The sequence below is a fragment of the Cricetulus griseus genome, chromosome 4, assembly GCF_003668045.3.
Source record: "Cricetulus griseus strain 17A/GY chromosome 4, alternate assembly CriGri-PICRH-1.0, whole genome shotgun sequence".
Lineage (NCBI taxonomy): Eukaryota > Metazoa > Chordata > Mammalia > Rodentia > Cricetidae > Cricetulus > Cricetulus griseus.
This window is the reverse complement of record NC_048597.1, coordinates 73,501,662-73,529,301: the sequence shown is the minus strand read 5'-3', so window position 1 is coordinate 73,529,301 and position 27,640 is coordinate 73,501,662. Positions and strand designations below refer to the sequence as shown.

General features: G+C 39.0%; 1 protein-coding gene across 4 annotated transcripts in view; it reads right to left on the bottom strand.

Annotated features, from left to right (window-relative positions):
• Positions 1-27,640, bottom strand: part of Spidr (scaffold protein involved in DNA repair) — a 253,452-nt gene that overhangs the window by 80,907 nt on the left and 144,905 nt on the right. For all 4 annotated transcript variants that reach the window (XM_027413428.2, XM_035444756.1, XM_027413430.2 and 1 more), the window contains 2 exons: positions 12,380-12,566; positions 10,681-10,916 (listed from right to left, as the gene is read on the bottom strand). In XM_027413428.2, coding sequence (XP_027269229.1) covers positions 10,681-10,916; positions 12,380-12,566 — 423 coding nt within the window. The remainder of the gene's footprint in view (positions 1-10,680; positions 10,917-12,379; positions 12,567-27,640) is intronic.

Genomic DNA, 27,640 nt, shown 5'->3' with positions numbered 1-27,640 from the left:
CAGCCCGCACCAAGTGTTCAGGGGAGTCTTTCCTTCCCAGAGGGGCTTGCCTCCTGCACTCCCACATTGAACTGACAGAGAGAAGGTTGATGCTTTCAAGAAAGCAGCAGTGTCCTTGTACCTCTCCCCTGCCCCTGGGAGACATTTCCTATGGATTAAAAGAAAGAATATTTGCTAAATTGGCTTATCCTTTAATCTCTAAACAAGTCCCACAACAAACTAATAAACCTTATTGAAAAAGGTTTTCCACCCTTCACGGGAGAGCTGGCTTTGATGTCTAGGGTGAACACAAGGGCAAGCTGGTCACGCAGTGTGTGTGTGTGTGTGTGTGTGTGTGTGTGTGTGTGTGTGTCTGTCTGTCTGTCTGTCTGTCTGTCTGTCTGTCTGTCTGTCTGTCTGCGTCCTGGGGGAGGCCTGGGCTTAGCACCCAAGGCCACATCCAGCTTTGAGTTGACCCACCCCATCTATGACCTGCTGGAGTGCATGAAGGGACTATGGAACCATAGCTCAGGGCAACAGCAGGATATCTGAGAGGAGTCTCGGTGGGGGTTCAGTATGGTGTAGCAGAAACCAGAGGCCTTGAACCAGACCAATGACTCATTGCAACAAACATTTACAAGTAAACCTAACTTAGACGAAAGGATATACTACGTGACACACCACACCTCCTTAATGCCACTACAATGAACCAGTATGTGATGGAGAGGTGGGCAAGACGGAGGAGAGGAGAGGGAGGAGAGGGGTGAAGTATTGGTTTTTTAATTTTTATTGCTATTTTTAATTTATTTTGGGAGGGAGGCTACAAGGGTAAAGGGCAGACATGGAAAGACCGGGATGAGTAGGATTAGGGTGCATAATGTGAAATCCCCAAAGAATCAATAAAAAAAAGATTATTTTTAAAAAAAGGTTTTCACTTTATTACACAGAAATAAAAATACACATATTTTTTGAACAGTATTAATGCATCCTAAATTAATGATTCATAAAGTTAATTTTTGTCTTCAGGCAGTTTATCCAGAAAAGGCCACAGTAATATGCATGCTTCTGTTTAACTTAGCTAGAAATAGTTGGTAAATTATTCTCTATCCCCCAAATGTGATTCCTAGTGGTGTTTGGAACAAAAAAATGACTTTCTCCACCCATTTGGAAACACTGAAAGGAAAAAAGTCCTTGGTAGCCAGGACCCTGCTTGAATGCATCATCCAAGGATGGCTTGTTTAATAGGAAGTGATCTATATTTTGGAATCTTTTGTTTGTTTTTGCAGTATGGAGTGGAATAGCATCCAGGGAGTATTAACCAGGACATTCTCAACCACAGCACATGACTGCACTACTGACTTTATGTAAACACCACTAGTGGTAGCATGAGTAATGAAACCTGTTTCCGTCAGCAGCCCTTTATCATGCGTAAGAGACCTGCACACTAACAGGCAGTCCGCCCCTGTTAACCAGCCACAGCTGGTTCACTGTTATAAAAAGAACTAATGAAAACACAAACGCTAACTTCTCAACTTCTCCCACGTCAAGGCTGCATGCACTAAGACAGCCCTTTCCAAAGGCTCTCAGTGAATGAACTGGCTGGGTCTGGTTCCCTGAAGTTGTTTACTGAACAGTATGTGCAAGGAATTTGCCAAGCACTAGTGGTTGGGGGTGGGAGTTTCACATGGACTAGAAATAAACAAGCCATTTTTTTTTCTCCTGAAGATCTTGGGTTTAGTTCGGCAACAAATAGAAGTCAGAAAAATTTCAAAGGCAAAAGGAGAGTACCCTCAGAATCTATTTTCCATCTTCCCTTCCTTTCTCTCCCCTCTCTTCTCCTTTCTTTCTTTTGAGAGATGGCTTCATGTATCCCAGGCTGGCCTCAAACTTGCTGTAAAGTGGAGGATGGTCTACCACTTCTGTCCTTTCTGTCTCCACCTCCTGACTGCTGGGACATACAATATGCATGTGGGTACAGGTAAGGAGTTACCCTCTACTGTCACTCTCAGTACTCACCTTGTCATTTAAGATAGAGTCTGAGGCATGGGGCTTTGCTGAGCAGGCTGGATGGGCTGACTAAGGAACCCCAGGGGTCTTCCCCTCTTCACCAACCCCAGTGTTACTGGTAACACAGGGGCAAACTGACACTAGAAGTTTTACATGGTTGCTGTGGATTGATCTCAGATTCTCATGCCTGCAGAGCAAGCACTTTACCAACTGAACATAGCTCCTAGATTCTTTGATTTAAAAACAAAATCAAATTATGTGTATGGATGTTTTGCCTGAATGTATGTCTGGGCATCATGTGTGTGCCTGGTGCCCACAGAGGCCAGAAGAGGGCATCAGATCCCATAGAACTGGAGTTACAGACCACTGAGAAGTCACGTGGGTATTGGGAATTGAACCCAGGTCCTCTAGAAGAGCAGCCAGTTCTCCAAACCTCAGAGTCACTGCTGGAGCCCACGTTGAGTTTTTGACACAGAGCACAGGTTGGCTTCAGCCTCCAGAGTGCTGGGACTGCAGGCATGGGCCACAATACAGGGACAGTCATTTCTTAAAACTTATAATATCATTAAGTCTGAGTTCAGGTAATGCGTCAGTACATATTCCAAATTCTTTGTATGCTTTTTTGTTGCTTTGAGATAGGCACTAGCTATGTAGTCCAGGCTGGTCTTGACCTTTTGATGTTCACAAGAGCTAAGATTGAAAGTATGCCATACCTTATTCTAAATTCTTAAGGCAAATAATTTCTTGTTAACTTGCCTTCCAAAAGAGAGCATTCTGATCAGCAGCCAGCCATCATCTTTACATGGTTAAAAAAGTCCTGGCTTTTAGTACTATATGGGACCATGGTGAATCTCCACCAGTTTTTCATGTTACTCATGGCCTATTGTGTGTTAGGAGGATGCCCTACCCTGCACTGTGTCACGATGTTTGTTGATAGAGAAAAAACATGTATTCATAAATTTTTTCTATTTCATTTTGTGCTAGACATGACTATTGAGCAAGGTCAAGATTAAAATGAAGAGAGTACGTAGATTATTTCATTATCATAGAATTTAATTTACTATTGCCTTTTAATACATTTGAAATACCAACTTATAATTTAGGAGGGTGTACTGGCATTTTTTCACATTTTTGGATTGGTGGTGCTATTCAGTGAGCTGAACAAGTTTCTTCCTTGGCACTAAAGGGCTAATGTTCAATGCCCAAGCCATTGACTTGCAGTGCCGAACTGACTGGAGAGTCATCTCTCCACCAAACTTCCATTCTCTGGTTCAGTCTCCCACCAGGGGTACTGTTTTACATCCATCTTAAGTATACAGCGAGGGAGCCAGAGCACTGATAGAGAGATGTGGCCAGTGGTCGGGGCAGCCTTCCTCTGCCTCATTCTGGCTCATGTTTTACACCAGTCCTCTGAGGGTTCCTCTCTCACACAGCCAGGAGGCACAGCAGCTAAGTGAATTTGCAATGAAAGTGGTAAATTTCTGCCTTTAAGTCAAATTGTTTTGCACCCTCTCCCAGGCCTGTCTTCCCAACATCAAATTCCAATTTATTCACAGTCATTTGTAGACCTCACTTTTCTCCATTGTTCAATAAACGAACATCACTATCAAATATCAAATTTTCCTTGAAGAAGCCTCTTGCTTTTTTGCCTAATTTCATTTCTGATCCTATAACATTTCTTGACAAAAAACAACTTGGGGAGAAAAGCATTCATTTATCTCACAATTCCAAGTTACAATCCATCACAACTGGAAGCCCAGGTGGCAGGGCCTTAAAACAGCTTATAATACCCACTGATCTTTCACTTGAGTTATAGAAGACATGAAGTTAGTATGATCTGGAAGCTTCATTCCCACTGGCTAGCTGTCATAGGTTTAGAAGGTGCTATACAGGCTATGGAAGAGAACAATAATCCATCTTATCCAGCTATGAACCCTACAAACGACAACAGTCTGGCAATACATGCCCACTGACGCAAAAGTGGTACAAATGCTATAGGCATAAATAAATTCTTTCTGATTAGGTTTAAGCCTGGCTCACCAAACTGAATCCCATATCTACCACCTAAAGTGGTGCCAAGAACCTTTGGCAAGAGGTACATAGGTCTTAGGGGACAATCCACAATTACTGTACTCCTAAAGACTTATCTACAGGTAGTGTATCAGTCAACCTTCTTCACAGAAGCTTCTTTTTACAGAAGCTGGAGGTTAACACAGTGACCTAACAGCTACCTGAAGCAGAAAAGGGTTAAACTCTCCCACTTTTACAACTGAATTTAGGTTTCAGTTCTCTGAGAAGGGCAAACAGGTGTCTCTCCCAACAAATTACATTCAGGGCCTAGGGAGAGAATGTGAACAAGGCCTACAGTCAGTACTACAGTGTTTGAAGGACCACAATGTCTGAAGGACACATCATACAGCCCTGGGTCATGTCCGGTCTTGCCCAAGCTTGTACAGATATACCCAAAGATAAAGCCTCAGCCAATTAAAAGTATACTAATGTAATTGATGCTCACTTAACCAACTAAGTTTCAGATGACCTCACTGTCCCTGAAACTTCCCTTAGCTGTTGCCATTTTGTGCAGATGAATGACCCTGAATGTATGCTGGTATAATAAATGCTCTTTGCTTTTACACACTATCTGAGTCTGGCATCTTCCTTCAGTGTTTCCATGGAGCCTACACATGGAGAAAAATGAAAGACTTCGGGGTGCTCAGCCTTAAACAGGAACTCTTTAACATACTCCTTCCCCCAAGGCTAGGGAACCACTGAGGAAGGAAGTGCAGCCTGGAAGAAACAGAGGCAGCAAATGATTTTTGGAACATAGTCTAAGAATGAAGTCGTGTAGTGAGAATCTGAGTGCCTGTGAAAAAACTCCCAGAGTACAAAAGTCTTATGACCTCAGTTTCTTCAAAAACACAGAATTGTTCTTGGAATTTTTTTGGTGCTCCTCCCAGGTACCAGATATGAGTGAGTTTATGTCAGATTATTCATTACAACTGGCTATTGTTATTTGTTTATAAGCCTCTAAGGAAAAACATTCCTTTGGCTTGTGATTGTACACTTTACTCAGGTGACTCTTCTTAACCCACAGAGTATAAATTGTCTGGTGCTAGGAATAAAGTTTGAGTTGCACGAGACTTTAGCCCACTTCATTTATCATCTCATTCTTCCAGGTCCTACAGTCTCCAGATAGGTAAACAAATGACTACCATGAAACAGTGTTTTCCAGACAACAGGACGATCACACATACGAACTCACAGCGGTTTTGACAGTGTTCACAAGACTTATGTAAGCTCAAGGTAGACAAAATCCCAGTACAGAGGGTAAGATATTCAGTAAGTCCCACCAATAGCTGAGGAGCTACTGGGAATTGATGGTTGCCAGGAAAAGGAGAGTTACTTTTTTCTAAGAGTATTGCCCCTGGTAGGTGGCTTATGCTCTTGTGTGCAGCCACACACTCAAGAGTATATTGGTAACACTAATTGGAACACATAGGTCTGTTTTTAAAAAAGTAAAATAAAAAGTTAGTGTGATATTTTTTGTTTTTGTTTGTTTGTTTTTTGTCAATTTGATACAAGCCAAAGTCATCCAGGAATAAAAAAACCTCAATTAAGACAACATCTCCATCAAATTGGCCTATAGGAAAGCTTGTAGAGCATTTTCTTGATTAAGGATTGAGAGCTCAGCCAACTGTGTGGGTGGTACCATCCTGGATAGGTATGCTTGAGTGCTATAAGAACACAGACTGAGCAAGCCAATTAGCAGCAGTTTCAATGGTCTCTGCTTTAGTTCCTGCCCTGTCTGACTTTTCTTCATGATAGACTACAAGTTATAAGCTGAGACACACCATTTCATTGCTCATGGTCTTTATCATAGCAACAGAAAACTAACTAGAACAAGCAGGTATGGAAATGGGGATGGATCTGAGAGGATATTAAGGTAGAGAACAAAAGAATTTTTAAAAGACAATATAAAGTAAAAATAGGTTAAAAAAATCTCAAGTAGACAGACATTCATCAAAGAAAGATACAAAATGGGCAACAAACATATAAAGAAGATGAACATCATTTCAAAAATCTAATCACCAAGCTACAATGAAATGACATTTTATACCTATTAAGATAGCTTTTATTTTAAAAAAGAAAAAAAGAAGAGAAGGAAAGGTAGAAAGAGTAGCATGTCTTAGTATATGGAGATACCTAAATTTATTTATTTATTTATTTATTTATTTATTTATTTATTTATTTATTTATATTTTTTGACCTCCTTTCCTTTGGGTATCTGTGTGAGGGTGTTAGAAGCCCTGAAACTGGCGTTAGAGACAGAAGTGAGCTGCCATGTGGGTGCTGGGAATTGAAGCCAGGTCCTCTGAAAGAGCAGTCAGTGCTCTTAAAACTTTTGAGCCTTCTCTCCAGCAACCCCCCTTTCCTTTAGAGATAAATTCTCCCTATTCAGGCAGCCTTCAGATTCCCTGGCCTTCATGTAAATAGTGCTTGGATTACAGGTGTGTATCTCCATAGCAGGTGAAAACTTCAAATGGCTGTGCACTGTTGGCAGAAATTTAAAATTGTATAGCTAAATTGTAATACAATGACATCGTATGGCTCACCAAATCTATTTGGAAATTTATCTATGAGAAATAAAATGGGTCTATAGAAAAGCTTTTACCGAGGGGGCTGTATAGATGGTTTCTAGGTTTTGACTACTATGAATAACACTGCCATACAAACATTTATGTGAAAGAGTTTCTCTCTTTTTAATGTATGAGTATTTTCCCTGTGTGGAGTCTGAACTATGTGCTTCAGTGCCAGAAAAGAGTGTCATATCTTATGGAACTTGAGCTACAAATTGTTGTTAGCCAATATGTGGGTACTAGGAATGGAATACTGGTCCTATGCAAGAACAACAAATGCTCTTAACAACTGACTGAACAGTTGCATCCACTTTTAGTTTCACAGGTGTGTGTGTTACAAACTCTACATTAGAAACCATATCATATTGTGAAAGCCTACTGTGTTGGTAACTGCCTGTAATTTCAGCACTTGAGAGGTTGAGACAGAAATCTGGAATTCAAGGTCATCCTTGGCTACACAGTGAATTCAAGAACAGCTTGAGCTACAGGGGATCCTGTTACACACACACACTCCAAGTATATTAATATATAGTAAGATGTATGTAGAAACACACACTTATATACAAAGTATGTACAAGAATTAACATACTAATAATTAGTAAAGTATAATTCACTTTCTATATTGGTAAGACTCATGAACCACACAGTCTTACGATGACAATAAACCAACCTAAAAAAAAAAAAATGTCTAGAACTTCAGGTACCCAAGGCACCAGTAGCACTGTCCTGAAATCCAAGACCAAATACTCAAAAGGTCATTTTCCTATATAGTCCAATCAAGTATCACAGGATGAGGCCAGTCTTAATTAATCTGGATACAGGTTGTTCCACCCTGCCACATGGGGACTTTATATTCTATTACATTTTTCATTTTACCCTGCGTGTAGCCCTCAACAAGTAAGAACCTCATGCATGCAAGGGAAATAATGTTTAGTCTCACTGTCTACAACCACACATGGACTACAAAACATATACAAAGATACTATATTCCCCACAACTGAGTATGAATGCTATTTTTCTGAGTTTTGCGGTTTCTATCTGGCCTTCCAATAACCTTCCACAACTATATTCTTATTTCTTATGTCATGGCAAGATTCTAAAGTATAGATAATGTCAAACATGAGCATCAGCTCATCAGACTTTCAAAGCTTTGCATTTTCTTCTTTTTACTCAACAAGTACAACAGGCACCAGTGAAGGATGTAGATGATGGCTTTTAAGATTACTCCAGCGTCATGGTGACTCAGAACCTGCTGTCTCTTTGTGCTATGAGTGTACTAAGTATCTGGCAGTAGAAGCTTTGGCAAGACACTCCTAGTTACCGCCTTATTTGTATGTCTTTCTTTAAAGCAAAACTAAAACACAAAACAAAATCAGTATCCAATCTAGAACTGTCTTTGATCATTTTATTTAAAATTTCCAGAGGGGAGCACAAAGAATCTAAAAATCCAATGAATTATTCTCTCACTCTAGACCTCAATGGGATTTTAAGCATTTCTGATATTTTCAGATGGAATAGCATTCACTTGAAGATCAATCAGAACCAACATAGAAGCTCCCACTATGTATTTTCACTGCAGTCAAGAAGGCACCACCAGAACAGGACTGTTCAGTTCACATGCTTCAATGAGCGGCATGTATACTTTCAATTTATAATCTGTTGCTTGGAGAGCTATTCAAAAGCACCAGAAAAATAACATTTAAAAAAATTGTGCCCTGCCGGGCATTGGTAATACCAGCACTCGAGAGGCAGAGGCAGGCAGATCTCTGTGAGTTTGAGGCCAGCCTGGTCTACAGAGTGAGTTCCAGGACAGCTCCAAAGCCACACAGAAACCCTGTCTCGAAAAAAAAAAAAAATGTGCCCAATACTTTGACAAAAACTCCTCAGTTGATGAGGTTTCTATAGCCATTTGAAAAAACAAATCAGAAAACCCAGATGAACCAGGAAGACCTAAATCTGAAGACATGCCTTCCTTGGCTCCTGGGAGCAAAGTACTTTGAATCATAGGTATGTCCTTTACTGATAAAGCCACCCACACAGCAGCCCTCAGCCACAGGAGACTACTTAAAATAGTTACTGGGCTGGAGAGATGGCATAGCAGGCAAAGTTACTGTTGCTTCTGAGTTCAGTCACAGGACCAAAGTGACAGTAAGAGAGAACTGACTCCCACAAATTGTCCTCTGACTTCCATACATATGCTCACATACATAAATGAATAATGGAATAAAAATTTAAATTCTAGTTTCTTAGTTACACTAGCAACATTTCTAGTACACAATAATTACTGCATTGGATAGTGAAGACATACAATGCTCATGTCACTACAGGACATCCTATTAATATTATAAACATAGTTTCAAGTAGCAGTCTGTCAAAGTCACAGAACATCAAACTGCCATCATATACTCAGTTTTTAAGAATTGATACTGTAATGGTTATGCCATTGCTTTTTCAGGACCCTAAAAATATTTGTTAAATTTGTATTACTTTCTATAACATGAGCCACTGAGAGAAAAAGTAAATGCAGCAATTTCAGGTAGGGCAGAGGCTGATGGCAGCCCAATAAATATACCATGTTTTTAATTTATTCATCAGCCCATGAGTATTTTTACTACATAAATGAGACAAATCCTTTGTTATATATACCACATTGTGATGGCTATTCTTGCCATCTACTTGACTACATTTGGAATTAACTAAAACCCATGCATCTGGGGACACCTGCAAGGGATTTTTCTAGAGCAGGCTCTGGTGATGAGAGTATGGGTGACCCATATCTGAAGACCCTTGAGCAGAACTGGCCCTACTCTTTGCTGCAGGCTGAATTTCATGAGCTAGCTGACACAGTGCTGGAGAGGTCACCTGGGCAGTGACTGTGAGGAAAGCTGGTGGACTGATCAACCCAACTACCACCCAGGCCCAGAACCAGGGCTATGAGCTGGTCCACGCCAACATCTACCAAATCTATGAACTGTTGGAGTATATGAAGGGGACAGACCTACAGATTCAAAATGGCATGATATCCATGGCACAGGACAACAGGATATACAAGAGAAATCCTAGTGAGAGCCCATTATTGGCAGTGTAGAAACCAGAGGCTCCCAGCCAGACCAATGACTTCAGGCAATAAGTACTTGCAAGTAAAGATGAATGGACTAAAGGGTAAACTGTGTGACTCAATGGGCCACACTACAGCTTCTCCCTCTCCCACTTTCATTGTTTGGTTTTTGGTTTTTCTTTTAAATTTGGTTTTGATTTTGGGAGGAGGTTGCAAGGGCAGAGGGCAGATGCAAGGGGACACGGAGATAAGTAGGATCAGAATGCATGATGTGAAATCCACAAAAAAAAATCAGTAACAGCTAAAAAAGTTTACCAAGAATTACAACAGGAATACACACAGTCATATATGGTCATTATACTTGCAGTGGCTCATCTTCATTGTCAACATGACTGGAGTTGGAATACATAAGGTGCCTGCCTCTGAGTATGTCTACTGGGGTATTTTCAGAGAATAAAGAATAAAGATACTTCTTGAATATGCAAAAAAATAAAACAAAAACAAAAAACAAAAAACAAAAAAACCTCATTTGAAATCTGAAGACTCACCTTTAATCTGGGCCACACCTTCTGCTGGTATCCTACATAAAGGACATGGAAAAAGGGAGGCATGCACCTCCTTGCCCTCAATCTCCCTGGCAAGTTCATTCCTTCAGTGACATTAGAGCCTACTTCTTCAGGATTCCAGCATCTATTGAAGATCAGATGAGACACTGAGCCCCATGGACTGCTGGATTATTGGACTTTCCAGCAGACAGCCACTGTTTAGCTGTACCACAGCCTGTAAGCTGCTCTAATAAATCCTATATTTATTCTATCAGTTATGTTCCTCTAGAGAATTATGACTAATACACACATGTACCAAATTTTGATGCAAGAAAAAGACATACAAAGCAGCCTCTGTATACAGTGAACAGTTCCTAGAATTCTTCTGAGCAGAGCTTCCTTTCTCGGGAAGTCTGTTGCGCTTCCCTTTCCTGTGTCTATGTTTGCTACTCACCATGCTCCAGAAGAATCTGCATGTCCCACTGTGTGCCCTTGCTGGCTCCTGGCACCGTCTCTGCTAGGAAGGGAGTAAACCCTCTGTACTACTACTCGGACCCCGGCTCCAGACCATGGGCCAGCTCTTTGGCTTTCCACAATGTCCAGAAGAGAATTCCTCAGGGGAGCACCAACTGCAAGATGCTGCTCTGCCTTGTCATGCCCATGGGTCCAGCCTGTGCCACTACATGCAATCTGTCCAAGACATGCAAAAGGAACAGTTTCAGTTTGGCTTACAGTGTCATCATGAGGTTACTGCCAAAGCAATGGCAGTACATGAAAGTACATTTGCATTTAGCCTGCTGAAGAGTGGAGGTAGATAAGGGCAATACAGCAAAATTTTTCTACTAACTACCAAGTAGACAGTCCTACTATTAATTGCTTCATGGGAATAGTTTCCCTTTTTGATCTGCTATGTAAGAATGAATACAGTTTAATTAAAATGAGTCGTTTTATTAGGTGCTGGAATGTGTTATCTGCTAATTAAAGCACTTTACACACTCATGTATTCTCCCAACAACTATACAATAGTATCAATGATTATAAGCCAATAAGTACTTTTGAAATTCTTGTTAGGGGCTGGAGAGATGGCTCAGAGGATAAGAGCACTGACTGCTCTTCCAGAGGACCTGGGTTCAATTGCCAGCACCCACATGGTGGCTCACTGTCTGTAACTACAGTTCTAGGGGACATACATGCAGGCAAAAAAAAAAATGCATATAAAATAAAAATAAATTAATTAAAAAAAAAGAGGTTGGAGAGATGACTCAGTGGTTAAGAGCACTGATAGTCAATGGGACATGTTTATTATATGGTTTAAAGCAGGGTGAAGGTTTACCTACTTACTGATTTTCCTTCCATCTTTTTTTAAAAAGATTTTATTTATTTATTTATTTATTATGTATACAACATTCTGCTTCCATGTATATCTGCATACCAGAAGAGGGCACCAGATCTCATAACAGATGGTTGTGAGCCAGCATGTGGTTGCTGGGAATTGAACTCAGGACCTCTGGAAAAGGAGTCAGTGCTCTTAACCTTTGAGCCATGTCTCCAGCCCCCTTCCTTCCATCTTTTAATCTCAGTACTGTGTTCCCATGGTGACCTGGTAATCCAGGGAATTTAGGCCAGTGTACTGGATACAGATTTTCAGAGCTGAGAGTCTTCCTAACACATACCTGGCCCACTAACAGTGAATTACTGTGAAAATTAATTTTGGGATAGCTCAGAACCCCTATCCCAAGCTCCATTAAATGAATCTCTATCATGTAACTTCTAACATAATTATAAAACTTTATTTCAAGGGATATAGACATACAAAAACAGGAAATATAACAAATAAAGACTTAAAATTCTTAATTTCAAGATGAAAATAGAGAATACTCCCCAAGTCCTGAGTGTGCTAACCATAACCCCATGGAGCTGAAAACATTCATGTTGTAATACACTGAAATAAAGATTACCGCTACATAATCAAAGGATGGAAAATTATCATGAGACCATGACTAAATGTTCCTTGAGCTTTCATATCTTTTGGCATAATAATGATAACACATTTTAGTATATGTAGTTTGGGACAGAAGATTAATATCCTCACTTTCAAATCCAGATATCAATATTACTACAAGTATAAAAACCATATGCCAATGAGAATTTACCTGACTTCTGGATGAACTGCTTGTTATGTCCTCAATTCTAAACATCTGGGCCAAACTTATATTTCTTCTTGGAAGAGGTGTGTCCTGACAGTATTCTTCATGCACTATTTCTTTTGCAACAGCCTTCTGACAAAAATAAGTATTCAGAATAATAGAGCAACTTCCATTTGGGATAAGAAGTTTTTGCCTAAAAAAGAAAAGAAAAAGAAATTCATCAGTTGACTTACAACTTGAGTTCTCCTTATATTTTTGTGAAACAAGGAGTGTTACAATTAAAATCAAGACTACATAAATTACAGCACTCCTAAGGATGAGTGGCTAAGACCACTTGTGCCAGGGCATGGAGTGGCAGCTGTTCATGATATTAGATACGTAAGATCACATCAGTCTAGGAAGAGAGAGCCATCCCTAGTAATCACCAGCAAGGGCCATGCCAGTCAGCAGAAAGAATGACCCATAACAACTAAGTCTGACTCAGGGACAGAACCTGACTATTCCAGTGCAAGTCTTATTCTAGTTATGGAAGATCATGTAAGTCCTTAGGCTTGTGCCCTCTCAGAGAGACCCAGTCCTCTCAGGAAGAAATACAGATAAAAATAAGCAAAGAATATAAGCATCAAAGAAAAACTCAAACATTGAATTGGTTACTATTTACAATAAAATCTTTATGTTTTAAGCAGGTCTAATCTTTCAAAGAATACAAAATTAAATGATGAAGGACCCTTGGCACTAATCACAATCATTAACGTTATCAGTGCTAAAAGAGACAAATAAGCCGAAGAAAATATATTAAACAAAATTCTGAGGTTCTTTTCAGTACTCTAAAGTGATATGTCACTTTAATGCACAGCCTTTAAATCAAAATGTGGTGTTAATAAGAAAGACTTAAAAGATCAGGTTTTGAAAGGAAGAATTTGATAATGTTATCTTATTCCTCTCATTAAACAACACTGATGTCAAGGAGAAGGCAGAACACCAACTAGGAGGAAGGGAGGGAGGGAGGGAGGGAGATTGAGAGAGAGAGAGAGAGAGAGAGAGAGAAAGAAAGAGAGAGAGAGAGAGAGAGAGAGGATAAATAAATGATTGTCCAAGAACCTGAAGATAACTCTTAAATCTTCCTAGTTCAGTTAAGGTTTTAGAATGGAAGAAATAAAAATCAAGTACATATATACACTGTTAATAAACACCTGGTCACCACAATTATAACTACAGTAATAGGCTGGGCATGATGATGCATGCCTAAATTATAGCACTCATTAAGCTGAAACAAGGGAACCACAAGATTTAGGGCAGTCCGAATTACACAGGAAGATTCTGGAGAGTGAGGGAGGGGAGGGAGAAGGGAAGGAGGGAGGGGGCAGAGAGAGAGAGGGGGAGGGGGATGGAGGGAGAAAAGAGAAACACACAAAAAAATTATACAGAAAACAAAGGAACTAGAATAATTTGAAAAAGAACAGAGTGGAGAAAACTATTTCTGCACGCAGGTGGAGGTACATGATTGATGCAGTGTGTATGTATGTACAGATGTATCAGGGAACTAATATATACTGATTTGTGCAAACACACTAAACTATAAAAAGCATGTAAATGAAAAATTATCTAAGTCCATTTGATTCATTTGATTTAACTCATTCCCTTTTTAAGAAAAACTGTGATGTGGCTTTTGAGTGCAAAGTGGAAGCACTCCCTACCAGCAAGCCCCAAGCACCCTCTACTAGCAAACCCTAAGTACTCCCTACCAGAAAGCCCCAAGCACTAGCTGCCAGCAAGCCTGTAGCCACCACACTTGCCTAGGATCTAGAGGGTAACAGCAACCAAAAAAAAATGGAACACTTATCCCCAAAGACAGGACCAGATATTTGTACGAGGTAACACTTTAAACTCCATAACCTCTGAGTTCTAGACCCCAGCACAAAAACCCAAAGAGCCAAGACAGCACCCCACTGCAGAATGCAGTAACCCTATCATGGTAGTCCTTAAGAAAGACCATATAGGTGAAGCACAAAACAAGGACTTCAGAAGAGCAATTATATCTGCTAGGACCTTAAAGAGGATATGAATAAATCCTTTAACGAAGACTGTGAAATCACAAAGAAACAGTTGAATGAAATAACGAAAACAGTTCAAGACATGAAAGTAAAAATAGAATTACTTAAGAAAACCAAAACTGAATTAAACTGTGAATGAAAAAGTTAAATGTTAAACACAAGCCTCAGAGGTGAGGCTTACCAACAGATTACAAGAGCAGATCGTTAGCACTGAAGACAACTCTAGACACTGATCCTCCAACCACAAGGTCACCCAAGTCCAAAAAAGAAGCACAGCTGCAGCTACAATCACTATTAACTTGAATACAGTGATAGTGGGTGACTTCAGTACACCTATTTCACCAATAAACAGGTCACCAGACAAAAATAGACAGAGAAATGTTGGATTAAATATCATTATAAATCAAATGGACCTAGCAGATATCTCCAGCACATTTCACCCCAAAACAAAAACATACACTATCTTTTCAGCAGCTCATGGAACTTTCTCCAAAACTGACCACATATTAGGAAACAAAGCAGTTCTTGACAGACATAGAAAAAATAACCCTCTGCACCTGACCATTATAGAATTCTGGAATCAACAACAGAAAGTATAAAAACTGATGGAAATTAACAAGTCACTTGAAACTGAAAAACAAAACAAAACAAAACAAACAAAAAAGTCAAGACAGAAATCAAGAAGGAAATTAGAACCTATTAGAGAATTGAAAACACAACATATCCAAACGTAAGGGACACTTGGATCAATGGAATCAAATTGAGAACCCAGATGTGAGTCCTCTGGTTTTTGACAAAGAAGCCAATATATAGAGACTGGTAAAAAGACAGGATCTTCAACAAACGGTGCTGAACAAATTGGATGGTTGCATATAGAAGAATGAAAATAGATCCACATTTATCACCCTGCACAAAACTGAAGTCCAAATGGATCCAGGGACTGAGCATTAGAACGAATACACTGAAAGTAACAGAAGGGAGGTATTGGATACACTTTAACTCACTGGCACAGAAGGAGAACTCCTGAACTGGGCACCATTAACACAGGAACCCCAGTAAGTGGGACCTCATGAAGCTGATAAGCTTCTGTATGGCAAAGGACACCATCATTCAGGCCAAGCGGCAGGCTACAGAATGGAAAGATATCTTTACCAGTTATTCATCTGATAGAGGGTTAGTATCTAAAATACATAAAAAACTAAGATAAAAAACCTGAACATCAAGAAATAACTTATTGTTTGATGTTTTACTCTTTTGGCTCTTTTGGGGAGCCTGCCACCCAGCACCCAAATAAATCACCTACAGAGGATTATTCTTAGTTATCAGTGCCCAGCCTTAGCATGGCTTGTTGCTTGCCAGCTTTTCTTAACTTAAAATGATCCCATCTATCTGTGGCCTCTGGCTTTCCCCTTTTCTTACTTCAGTATATCTTTCTGATTTCACTCTTACTCCATGATTGGCTGGCTGGGTGGCTGGCTGGCCCCTGACATCTTCCTCTCCTTGTTCTCATGCTCCTGGATCCTTATTTCTCCTTCTAGTTATCCTTTCTGCCTGCCAGCCCTGCCTATCCTTGCTCTCGTCTTGCTCGCTATTGACTGTTCAGCTCTTTATTAAGACCACCAGGTGTCTTAGACAGGCAAAGAATCACAGCTTCACAGAGTTAAACAGATGCAGCATAAACAAAATCCACACACCTTAAAATAATGTTCCCCAACAATAACTGAATTTAAAATTGGGTACAGAATTAAACAGGCAGTTTCCAAATAATCAATGTTCAACATTCTTAGCCATCAGGGAAACAGAAATTAAAACTACTTTGAGATTTCAAATTATCCCAGTCAGAATGGCCAAGATCGATAAAACAAATGATACCACATACTGGCAAGAGTCTAAGGGAAAGTGAAACTCTTATTCATTGCCGGTAGGAATTCAAACCTGTACAGTCACTATGGAAATCAATGTGGTTGTTCCTCAAAAAGATGAAAATACATCTACCTGAAAATCCAGGCACATCAACTCTTGAGCATATGCCCAAAAGACCCTACATCTTATTCCAGAGACACATGCTCATCCACATTCACTGCTGCTCTACTGATAATTGCAGGAAACTGAAACAGCCTAGCTGTCAATCATCTGATGAATGAGGAATGAAATAGTGTACATTTACACAGTGAAATATTATTCTGTTAAAAAATGGGATTGCAGGTAAATGAATGAAAAAAAAATCATCCTGAGTGACATAAACCAGACTCTTCTATGTGGATGTTAGCTTTTCAACCTTTGATATGTGTGCTACAATGTGTATCAACACAGAGATTAGGCACCTAGTGAGGAACTACACAGGAGGAGAGGATCTCACAAGCAAGGGGAACTAGAACACATTGTTAGGAAAGACTAGAGTGGGAGGGGAATGGAAGAGAGGGATAAGGTAGTGAAAATCAAATATTATTGCTCCACTAAAGGAACACAGTATTTAAAAGGACCCCTGACAACATCTCACTATCCCCATAGATAGTGTCTTGCTCAGTCATAATCAGAGAAATGTCTTCTTGCAGTTGATGAGAACTAACACAGAGACCCACAAGTGGACAATGTGCAGAGAAGGAGAGACTCGGGAGCACTCAGTCCCTTCCCATCAGGGCTCAGGAACCTATACAGAAGAGTTGGTAGAAAGTTTGTAAGAGCCAGAGGAAAGTGTCTTCCAGACACAAAAGGACTGACACACATGAACTCACAGAGACTTGGAAGCATGCACAGTGCCAGTATAGGCTCAAGTCAGATGAAGTTTCAGCACTGAGAGGAGGAAGTGGACATAGGGTCCCACCCCTAACCAAGAAGCCATCTGTAATCGATGCCCACTGGCAAAAGGAAATCAGCTTTCTCCAAGGGAGGCTCACGGGGCATTTGTTTTTACTTGTTATCTTTTTAAAAAAAATTAAATTATTTTAATTTTATGCATATGATTGCATTGTCTATGTGTACATGTGTGCATTGTGTGTGTGCCCGGTGCCCTTGGAGGCATGAAGAGGGTGTCAGATCCCCTGGAACTAGAGTTATAGACCTTGTAAGCTGCCATGTGAGTGCTGTGAGTACAGCGTGGGTCCTACATAAGATCAGCAAGTGCTCCAGCCCTTTATTCATTTTTCTTAATAGCAATTCTCATGAGGTAACATAGAATCTCAATATAATTTTAATTTGCTTTTATGTGATGGGCAGTAAGGCTGAGCATTTTTTCTGTATTTACTGACATTTTCCCCTTAAAAACATACATTAATGTACTGTTTTCATTCTTAAGCAATCAAATGATTAAAATTACATTTGGATGGTAAAATAATTACAAATATAGGATAAATGAAACAATATCATATTTCTGGTTTATTGGAAAATGTAACAATTGTGACAGTCATTATATACTTAAAAGATCCTAGTTCTTCTGAGAAATTATGGGCAGAAAATACGTGATATTCTGTAAATGTGTCAGGAGTTGGAATTTGTAATGCTACAAACCCCTTATATTACAGTCTAGAAATCATGAGTATCATTATATAGACATATCAGGTTATATTTGTATACCTAGAAATACATGTGCATTATGTAACAACAACTAAAGAAAAAGAGGTCATAAATTTGAGAGAAAACCGGGTGATACAAAGGAGGAGTTGGAGGAAAGAAAAGGAAGGGGAAAAAATGTTGTAATTATATTTAAATCTTAAAAAAAAAACCAGTAATTGAAAATGTAGCTTAAATCTACAAAGATAAAGCTTATTTGCTATTCATAATTGAAATTAAACCACTATATACAACCAGATATACTGCAGCGTAGTTAACTACAGTTGCCATATATTGATAGATTTTTCTTTTTTTCTTTTTTCTTTTTGTTTTTTTCTATACAGGGTTTCTCTGTGGCTTTGGAGGCTGTCCTGGAACTAGCTCTTGTAGACCAGGCTGGTCTTGAACTCACAGAGATCCACCTGCCTCTGCCTCTGCCTCCTGAGTGCTGGGATTAAAGGTGTGTGCCACCAACCCCTGGCTTATTGATAGATTATTAATAGAACAAATTTAATGTTCAAAGAAATATAATGATCCAAGAAAATGTTTACATTCCATTTCCTCTCAAACAAATGTATTAAATCTAAGGGAAAATTATCTTTTTCTTAGTACTTGAAGTTATTGATACACATTTTCCAGAGAAATGCTACAATTTTGACAAACATCAAAAAGCCTGCAAAGAGTTTCTAAGGTATTTCTTGTTCAATTTCCAAAATAAATAAATTTTCAGATCTGTGTGTCAACTTTTGAACAGCTCATATAGTCACATAAGTATTTTGTTCCTAACACCAGAACATGACAAACAGTCTTCACTAAGCTATTCATCCCTCCTTTTTCTACTTTAAGTGTCTGGTGGAATTCAGCAATGAATCCATTTGGACTTTGATGTTTTCGGGTTGGGAAATATTTTTATTACTGCTCCAATCCAACTATTTGCTACAGATTTGTTTAAATGATTTGTCTCTTCTTGGCTTAATTTTTGTGTATCTAAAAGAAAATCATTCGATTTCTGATTCAGTGGAACATAAATCATTAAGATATTGATCCCACTGATTTTCTGAATTTCATTAATATCTGTTGCAACGACTCCCTTTTCATCTCTAACTTATAAATTTAGATCTTCTCTCTTTTGGTTAGTTTGGCTTACAGTTTACAGCTTTATTTTTTTTTCAATGGACCAAATTGCTTCATTGCTTCTTTGTAGTATTTATTTTTTTTTCAGTTTCATTATTTTATGATCTTAACTATTTCTTTGAGTCTACTGAGTTGAGGTTTGGCTTCTAGTTCTTTGAACACTCCAGGATACACCATTAAGTTTGTTTTGTTTTGTTTTTTAGATCTCTCCTATTTTTTTTTTAATGTAGTCAATTACCCTATTAGGGCTACCTTAATTGAATCTTATAAGTTTTGGTTGTTGTGTTTCATTTACATTTTATTCTAGAATTATTTTTTTCAATGATCCATTAAGCATTCATGAATGTATAATTCAATCAAAAGAGTTTGTGTTATGTTCTACAGTTCCTCTTGTTGACTTCTTTCATTCAATTTGTTCTGGGTTTTCTAGACAGGATTTCTCTGTGGCTTTGAGGCTGTCCTGGAACTAGCTCTTGCAGACCAGGCTGGTCTTGAACTCACAGAGATCTGCCAGCCTCTGCCTCCCGAATGCTGGGATTAAAGGCGTGCCACCACCACCCAGCTTCATTCAATTTCTTATATTTGTTAAAAGTGTTTATTTTGGAGTTCCATGTACTGTTCTGAAGAATGGATATTCTATTAGGTCTATTTAATTTACGGTGTCATTTAACTCAAATAGAAATTGCTATTTTTTTTGTTTGGGGTGATCAATCAGTAAGATTGGCATACTGAAGTCATCTACTACTATTGTTTTTGTCTTGTTTGTCTTTACACATACTACTTGTTTTTATAAAAATGAGTGAGCATGTGTTCAGTGGTGTATTTGTTTTTTAAATTGTAGTGTTCTTTTAAACACTTTAAAGTAACCTTGCTCATGTTTTCTGATTAATTTCAATTTGAATTCACTTTTGCCAGCTGAAATTTGCTTGTTTCCTCGCTTAATTTGCTTGGAATACCTTTTCCATCCTTTCATCCAAAGGCCCTATCTATCTATTTTTGACAGTAAGGTATATTTCATAGAGGCAAAAAACAAATGGATTATGCTTTAAATTAAAAAAATAGCAAAAAAACACTCTAATATAGTTCTCTGCCTATTATCTACCTTTTGACTGAGGGACTGAAAGCACTTACATTCAGAGTTATTACTGAAAAGTATATTTGTTGATTTTGCAATATTTGGTATGTTTCTCTTATTAATTTACTTAATTGCTGTGGTATTTATTCTTTTCCAAAGCATAATGAATGTATTTATCTTTCTCTTTAGTACAACGGATTCTTTAGTTGTCTCCTGTAGAGCTAGCTTGGTGCTCAAGGATTCCTTTAGCCTTTTCCCCCCAAGAAAGATTTTTCTTTCTCTTTCATTTACAACAGATAGTTTTGTTAGTTTGTGTTGGGAGTAAACTTCCAGTGCTTGAGATACATCATCCCAAGCCTTTCTGGCTCAAATTCCTGGCTTCTAAAGTTTCTGTTGACAAATCTGTCTTATTCTGATAGAATCACCTTTATAAAGAGAGTTGAGTTAATGATTACTGACATATAGAATTAAAGTTGGCTTCATTACTTGTATGCTTGGGAATTCATATCTTTCTGATTTAAAACAGTATATCAAAGATTCTTCCATTTCTATCATCTACAAAGTGTTTAATTTAAACTTTAGTTAAAGGAAAAGTACTACTTGGAAAATTTTATAAAAGCACTTTTTTTTTATTTGTAAAGAAGGATTATTTATACAAGGGTTACAAGACACCAGGTACTCTACAAGTACAACCAATGTTCTTAACCATCTCTCCATCCCCTCTTTGGTAGACTCTTAACTAGGTGTCTTTAATTACCTAGTTGTGCATAGGAATGAATGTACTACCATGAGACAAATAGCTGTTGTATATTCTAGAAGGTCAGGAATTAGTTGTAGAGACAGACACTGGAATATGTCAGCATGAAGAGTATTGTTAAGCACATAGAATTGCCCCCATAATAACTAGAAAGCTGACATTTATTTCAAAAACATTGTTTTTGAAACATTGGTGAACCATCAGCATCCAAGGCTCCTACTCATAGGCAACATTGTTTCAGGGACTTAATAAGCCTAAACCAGTTCAGTCTCTGTGTATACACTTGTGGTCCAACTGTAGAACCAGCTATGTTGCTTTGCACTTTGTTGATCCCTGGTGTATGCTTCTCTGGACACTAAGTCTCTACCAATTCTCACTCAAAGACTATAATTTAATTTTAATAAGTCTTAAGAGAAATTCATAGTGACTTGTGTCCTAGCCTCAGCTGGCAAATACAAATAGACAGACAGATAGATATTTTTGTAAGGAGACATTAGCATTGTCATAAAACAAAACTAAATTTGGGGAACTATTTCTATGACACAATAGTTAAGTGGGGCCAGATATAAAAACCCAGATGACACAAGATTTGAAGTACAGACTACAGAATTTGAATAGTGCATTCAAGATAGAAAGATAAAGACATCAAATCAAATAAAACAAACAATATTTTTCTATAATACATGAAGTATCCTAAATTAACTTTTACTTGAGAAATTCAGAACAAAAGACCCGATTATTTCAAGCTGCATGGCAATAAAAGAAGCTTGTGAAGACAATGACCCCTAGAGTTGAAGCTGGTATAAACAAACTGGTAAAGTAAGACCAAAACCAGAAGGCAAACACAAACTTAGTCTAGCTAAGACAAACATTTCAGTTCATCTGAGAAAGGTTCAATACTGGCTTAAAAATGTTCTTGGCCTAAACTATGCTTTACAGAGGAAACAATTTCTCTCAAATGCCACACACTAATTTCAAAGAAAGTAGGGCAACAAGGGTAACAAAAACTTCATGAAATCTCAACAGAACACAAAACCACAGCAGAGCTGCCAGACCTAAATGAAGATAATACAGTAAGGTGAGCTTCTACTGCCATGACAATCATTACAATAAGCAGAGTCTGATACATATGTGTAATTACATAACACTGAAGAAGGAAGAGGCCGCCTAAGAATGAGACAGGATCAAAGATGAATGCAGTGGCCTCACACCAGCTCTGCTTGTCCTGACACTTACCCCAGCCTAGTAAGGGTAGAAAGTAGATATCGTACCTCTGAAAACAGGTCTCCTGGAAAGCAGTGGCCTCAAATATCATGTTCTCAATTAAATTCTGGTTTTTAAGCTATCCTGCGGTCTCAGTTACTGAAGAAATTCTAGCCAGCTTGAGCAAGGAAGAGACATGGCTCTGGCAGGCATTGCCCTTTTCCTCATTCCCTCTGTCTGGCTAAAAACCATTAAGTTATAGTCCTACAGCTAGCCATCAAACTCTATTCCCTTACTTGGCTATTCCTCCTCCTGAGGCTGACTACACTTAAGTCCAGCAATCAAAAGCCCCCTTTGGTTCACCTAATTAACATGCCCAATTAAAAGTAAACACCTCATCCTAATACAAGGTTTCCCCTTGTACCTTTATAAACCACAATTTACTTCTCTATTCAGAGGCAGTCCTTTGTCCTCCTTAACAAATAGCCTTCCCCCCTCTCCCTTGTTCCCTTCCCCTTCTCCCTTAACCTCTCCCTCATCTCCCTTAACAAGTCTTTGCCTCTTATTCCCTGCTCCCTGTCCCTCTGAGGCAAATAAATTTCCTTTGTGCTAAGAACTTGGCCTCGGGGGTCTTCAACCCATACCAATCTCTTATAGCTACAGCATAGGCTATATCTCCAGTGCATCATGCACAAACATGCAGGCCTCCATGTTAGGAATTCAATGCAACTATACTGTCTAGATTCTTGCTTTCTGGAATCTTAGGACTTGTCTCCATTACCTTGCAAAGCTTACATTCTACATAACTGTAGAACCAACACTGCATGGACAGCACCAAGCTCCACTGCCAGCCTGAGATGTAGCCTAGTCTCCTCCATTTCCATCAGGTATCCTGAGGATTCTATCTTTGCAAGCATTCTCAGCATTCTCTTTTAAAAACAGGATTTGTATTTCTATTTCTTTGATCTCTGGATGGGAGGGATCTTGCCCTTAACATACATTGTCTTTTCTAATGTAAAGTTTGTAAGTTTTTATTAATGCTACTAATCTCTCTAAAGAGTACAGATGCTTTGTAATATATGCTTTGTCTGTAACTTTAAACTTGTTCATGTTTCTTTCATTGGTAAAACACAAACTGTCCGTGTCTTTCTGCTCTCTTTCAGCAATCATGACACAGACTGGATGGTAAAATGTCTTGTAATTACCTCCACCAAACAAATTAATTCATTACTTTTGAATTCAGTTTAACTCAGAATTTAAGGACCTAAGCATAAGGCAATCAGATTATTTGCTAGAATGAACATGAATGAATAGCCTTTAATTCAGTTACCTATGGACTACTTGTTCCCCCTGAAACCTGAGGAACCTGACCTCTACTGTCAGCATTTCTCTGGACATTCTGGTCTTCCAAACTCCCACAAAAAATGACCATTGAGGCATCTCATGAAACCTCTCTCTACTTCCTAATAAAAATTTTGCTCCCCTTAAAAAATGTCCATTATGCTCTGTTTGTAGCATCCAGGACTTCTCATGGCCATAACTTTAGTTTCCTTCACATTTCATTTGCAAACAGTCTATGAACCCCATAGTCAGGTTTCTACAAAAGCCTCCTCCTTCTTGGTATCAGTTACCTGTACTGATGCTTTTCTCATTGCTGTAACCCAAGTATCTTACAAGATTTAAATTTAAGAGAACAATGGTTTATTTTGGCTCATAGCTTGAGTACACTCATGGTGAAGTGAGTTTGCGCCTGAAGCCTTCACTCCTTACATCCCACATATGGTGAGCGGCGGTGTAAGACTCACTTGGAGAGTCTGAGCTAAGAGGCTAGGCTATTCTGCTCAGTCCTTTTTTCCCAGTGATACCTCTTGCTTCCTCCAGCTAGGCTCTACCTCCCAAAGGTCCCACAACTCCCCAACAGCTACCAGCCAGGGTTCAAACACAGGAGTATGTAAGGTTGTATTTTATAAATACTTACATTGGCTTGTTTGTTTTCTTGATGGTCAGTATTTTTTTTTTTCTGAGTACTTTGTATATTCTAGATACTAATCCTCTGTCAGACACATAGCTGTTGAAGATTTTTTTCTCATTCTCTAGGCTGCCTCAATGGAAGGATGGTATCTTTTGCTATATAGAAGCTTTTAAGTGTCACAAGGTCCAATTGTTATTTGTTGATCTCAATGCTTGTGCCATTGGGGCTTCTGTCCAGAAAGTCCTTTCCTGTGCCTGTTAGCTCCCTACTCTCTGCTTTATCTATTTCTGGGTATTAGATTTAAAAGACTCATAGATCCATTTGTGCATGGAAAGAGATTAGAATCTAATTTCATTCTTCTATGTACACCCATCAAATCTGAGGAGCACCATTTGTTGAAGAGGCTATTTTTTCTCGGTGTGTCGTGTTGGCCTCTTTGTCAAAAACTGTATGTCTGTAAGAGTGTGGGCCTATATGTGGGGTCCTCAATTCCATTCCACTGGACAATGAGTCAGTTTCTACACCAGCACTATGCTATTTTTATTACTATGGTTTTGTAGCAACTTGAAACTGGGGATGATAATACCTCAAGCATTCTTTTTAACTGTTCAAGATTATTTGGACAACCCTGGTTCTTTTGTGGATGTCATCTTTGAATCTTTAGATATGTGTTTCATTTGGAACACCTACAGAAGCCAGGAAATTAGTAAGGAACTATGGAGGGGGGCATTCAAGGGAAGGAACAAAGGGAAAGGGGATTAATAACAAAGGGAGGATTAACTGCATGGGTTGGGGGGCAGAGAGACTGGGGAAGAGTAGGAAATATGGGGAGGGATAAGCAAGACTAAAGACCTGAAAAAGTCAAATGAAAAATTACTACTGCAGAAACTTCCTACAATATAAACACATGCATATATAAAGTGTTCAAGTGGAGTTAACCTATAAAAGGGCAACAATGTCCTTACTAGATACTACAAGCTAACAAATAAAAATCCAAGAACTCTTTTGGAGGTCACTCAGGCATCACAAACTTGACTGTAAGACCTGGTTGCTGAAGATACCATGTAGAATTCAAACTGGTACTGATATGGAAGCTAGCTTTCACAGTGCGGGAAGGTGCTATGCATGCTGTCATAGGAGAAAGCCCTCAACTGACTGACACAGCTGTGAACCTTGCAAGCAGTAACAATGACAGGCTGGGCAAGACGTGTTCACTGTTTTAACACAAGTGTTATGAGAGTACCACTTTTTAAAATTGGATTTAAGGCCTGTTCTATAATATGCAATCTATACCCTGCACAGTTATTGGGGCCTATAGCTGTGGCTAGAAATGTCATAGGCCTTAGGAGAGAACCACCTCCAAATGACTTACTGCTCCCTGTGCTCATGGAAACCGTAAAGGAAGAAAAAAGATTCCCACAAGGGATCTGGGCTTTAGGATATGGGCCTGAGAGCACTGGGAGTTGGACTTTACTGAAATCTGGCCTAATGCTTTGGGCCATAAATATTTGCTGGTGTTTACAGACACCTTCTCAGATGGGTAGAGGCCTACCCCACCTGAACAGAGACTGCTCCAATAGTTACTAAGAAAGTTCTGCAGGAAATAATTCTTAGATTTGAACCACTCCTAATTTTGGTGCCCCCAACAATGGCCCAAAAAAGTGTCTCAAAATCTGATGAGTATATTAAATATTAACTGGAAGTTACTTTATTAAGTCACAAAGCTCAGGTCAGGTAGAAAGAATTTTTTTTTCCTTTCAAGACAGGGTTTCTCTGTGTAACAGCTCTGGCTGTCCTGGAATTCACAGAGATCCACCTGCCTCTGCCTCCTGAGTGGGATTAAAGACACGTGCTACCACCACCTGGCCACAAAATTCTTAAAACAACGACAAGAACAAAAAACAACAACAACAAAACAAATGCTCTGATGGAACTAGGCAGTGTTTAATCATGGCTTTTTTATTTTCTTCCTTCCTTGTTGGGAAGACAAAAAGATACTTTTTAAGCTTATATGCTGTTCTAGCTTCATTTCTGTTGCTGTGGAACTATCCCAACAAAAAGCAATTCAGGGAAGAAAGAAGTTTATTTGGGTTACAGTTGACCACTGAGGGAAAGTCAAAAATGGCAGGGAATTGAAGCAGCTAGTTAATTGCATCCTTAGTCAAGAGCTGATAAATGAATTAATATAAAACACTTGCTTGCTTAATTTTTTTCACTCATACAGTTTAGGACCCGCTGCCTAGGGAATGGTACTACCTACCTACCTAGCTAGGTCTTCACACACACACATGCCCATAGGCTAACCCCATGTAGACAGTCCATCACTGTGATCCTCTTCCAAATGATTCTAGGCTGTGCCAAGTTGACAGTTAAGGCTAACAATCACTCATCTCATATTGGAAATCATAAGTAAGAAGTCTGACCTCTTGGTTTTGATAGCCTAATTTTGGTATCTTAAAATACTGGGATTAAAATACTAAATATTAAAATATTAAAATTTAAAATTAATATTTTAAATATTAATATTAAAGTTAATATTAACATTTAAAAATTTAAAATATTAAAATACTGTTTTGATCTGCCAAGTGAGATATGGCCTCTTTTGCAACAATAGCATGACAACTATATGGATAATCTGTTTCTAATTGGTTGTAAGGCCTGCTCCACAGAAGGGAACTCATGCTGGGTACTGAAAACTTGGTCAAGAGACCCTGGGCAGAGGGGCGGGGTGGATGGACACGGACACACAATTATTATTATAATTGCAAAATGGTGATGATGCCAAACTGCTTTCCTACTAACAGCCTTATATTGGTGCTGCTCTCAGTTCTTCATCAAAGACAACTCACGTTGTGGTGGGCAGCAGTTAATACATATGGGCCAAAGTGCCAAGAATAAGTGACACTCAGTCCTAAACAGGCCATCTATGTCACCTCCCCAAAGCTCAGGGAACATGGCACAACAGGTGGCGAAAAGAATGTAACAGCCAGAAGATGAGCACCACACTTAGGAGAGCACCTGGGGTTACTGCGCTAAGATTAAAGACCGAAGGTCAGAATTTCATCATGGATGTGAGAGGGGCCCATGAGACCCCCCACCCCATCTTTAAGGGTACTAACAGTTATTGCTTGCTGGGCGTGTGTGTGTGATCTTCTTCAGTGGCATAACCACTGATAAACCGTCCATGCCCCAGTAAATAGCCTCTCTCACACATGCTAATGCAGGCAACGCTAACTAAAGGTTCACACACAAAAAGAAGACAGGAAATTAGGAGGGAGACTCACTGACAAAAGGGATTTCAATGGGAAAGGGAGACATTGCAATGTTCCTTACTTTAGCAATAGAGAACACTTGTTCAGTGTTGAGATCGCAGCATATTCTGGGATAGCCCCCAAAGACCACTCCTTTTCTCTATTCTTTCCCCAAATCCAGAGACTCTAAGTGTAGGTCAAGGAAGTGACTCAGAACACTACTTTTTAGGGCATGAGGGCTGAAGCTGACTCCATAGACAGTGGAAAAACAA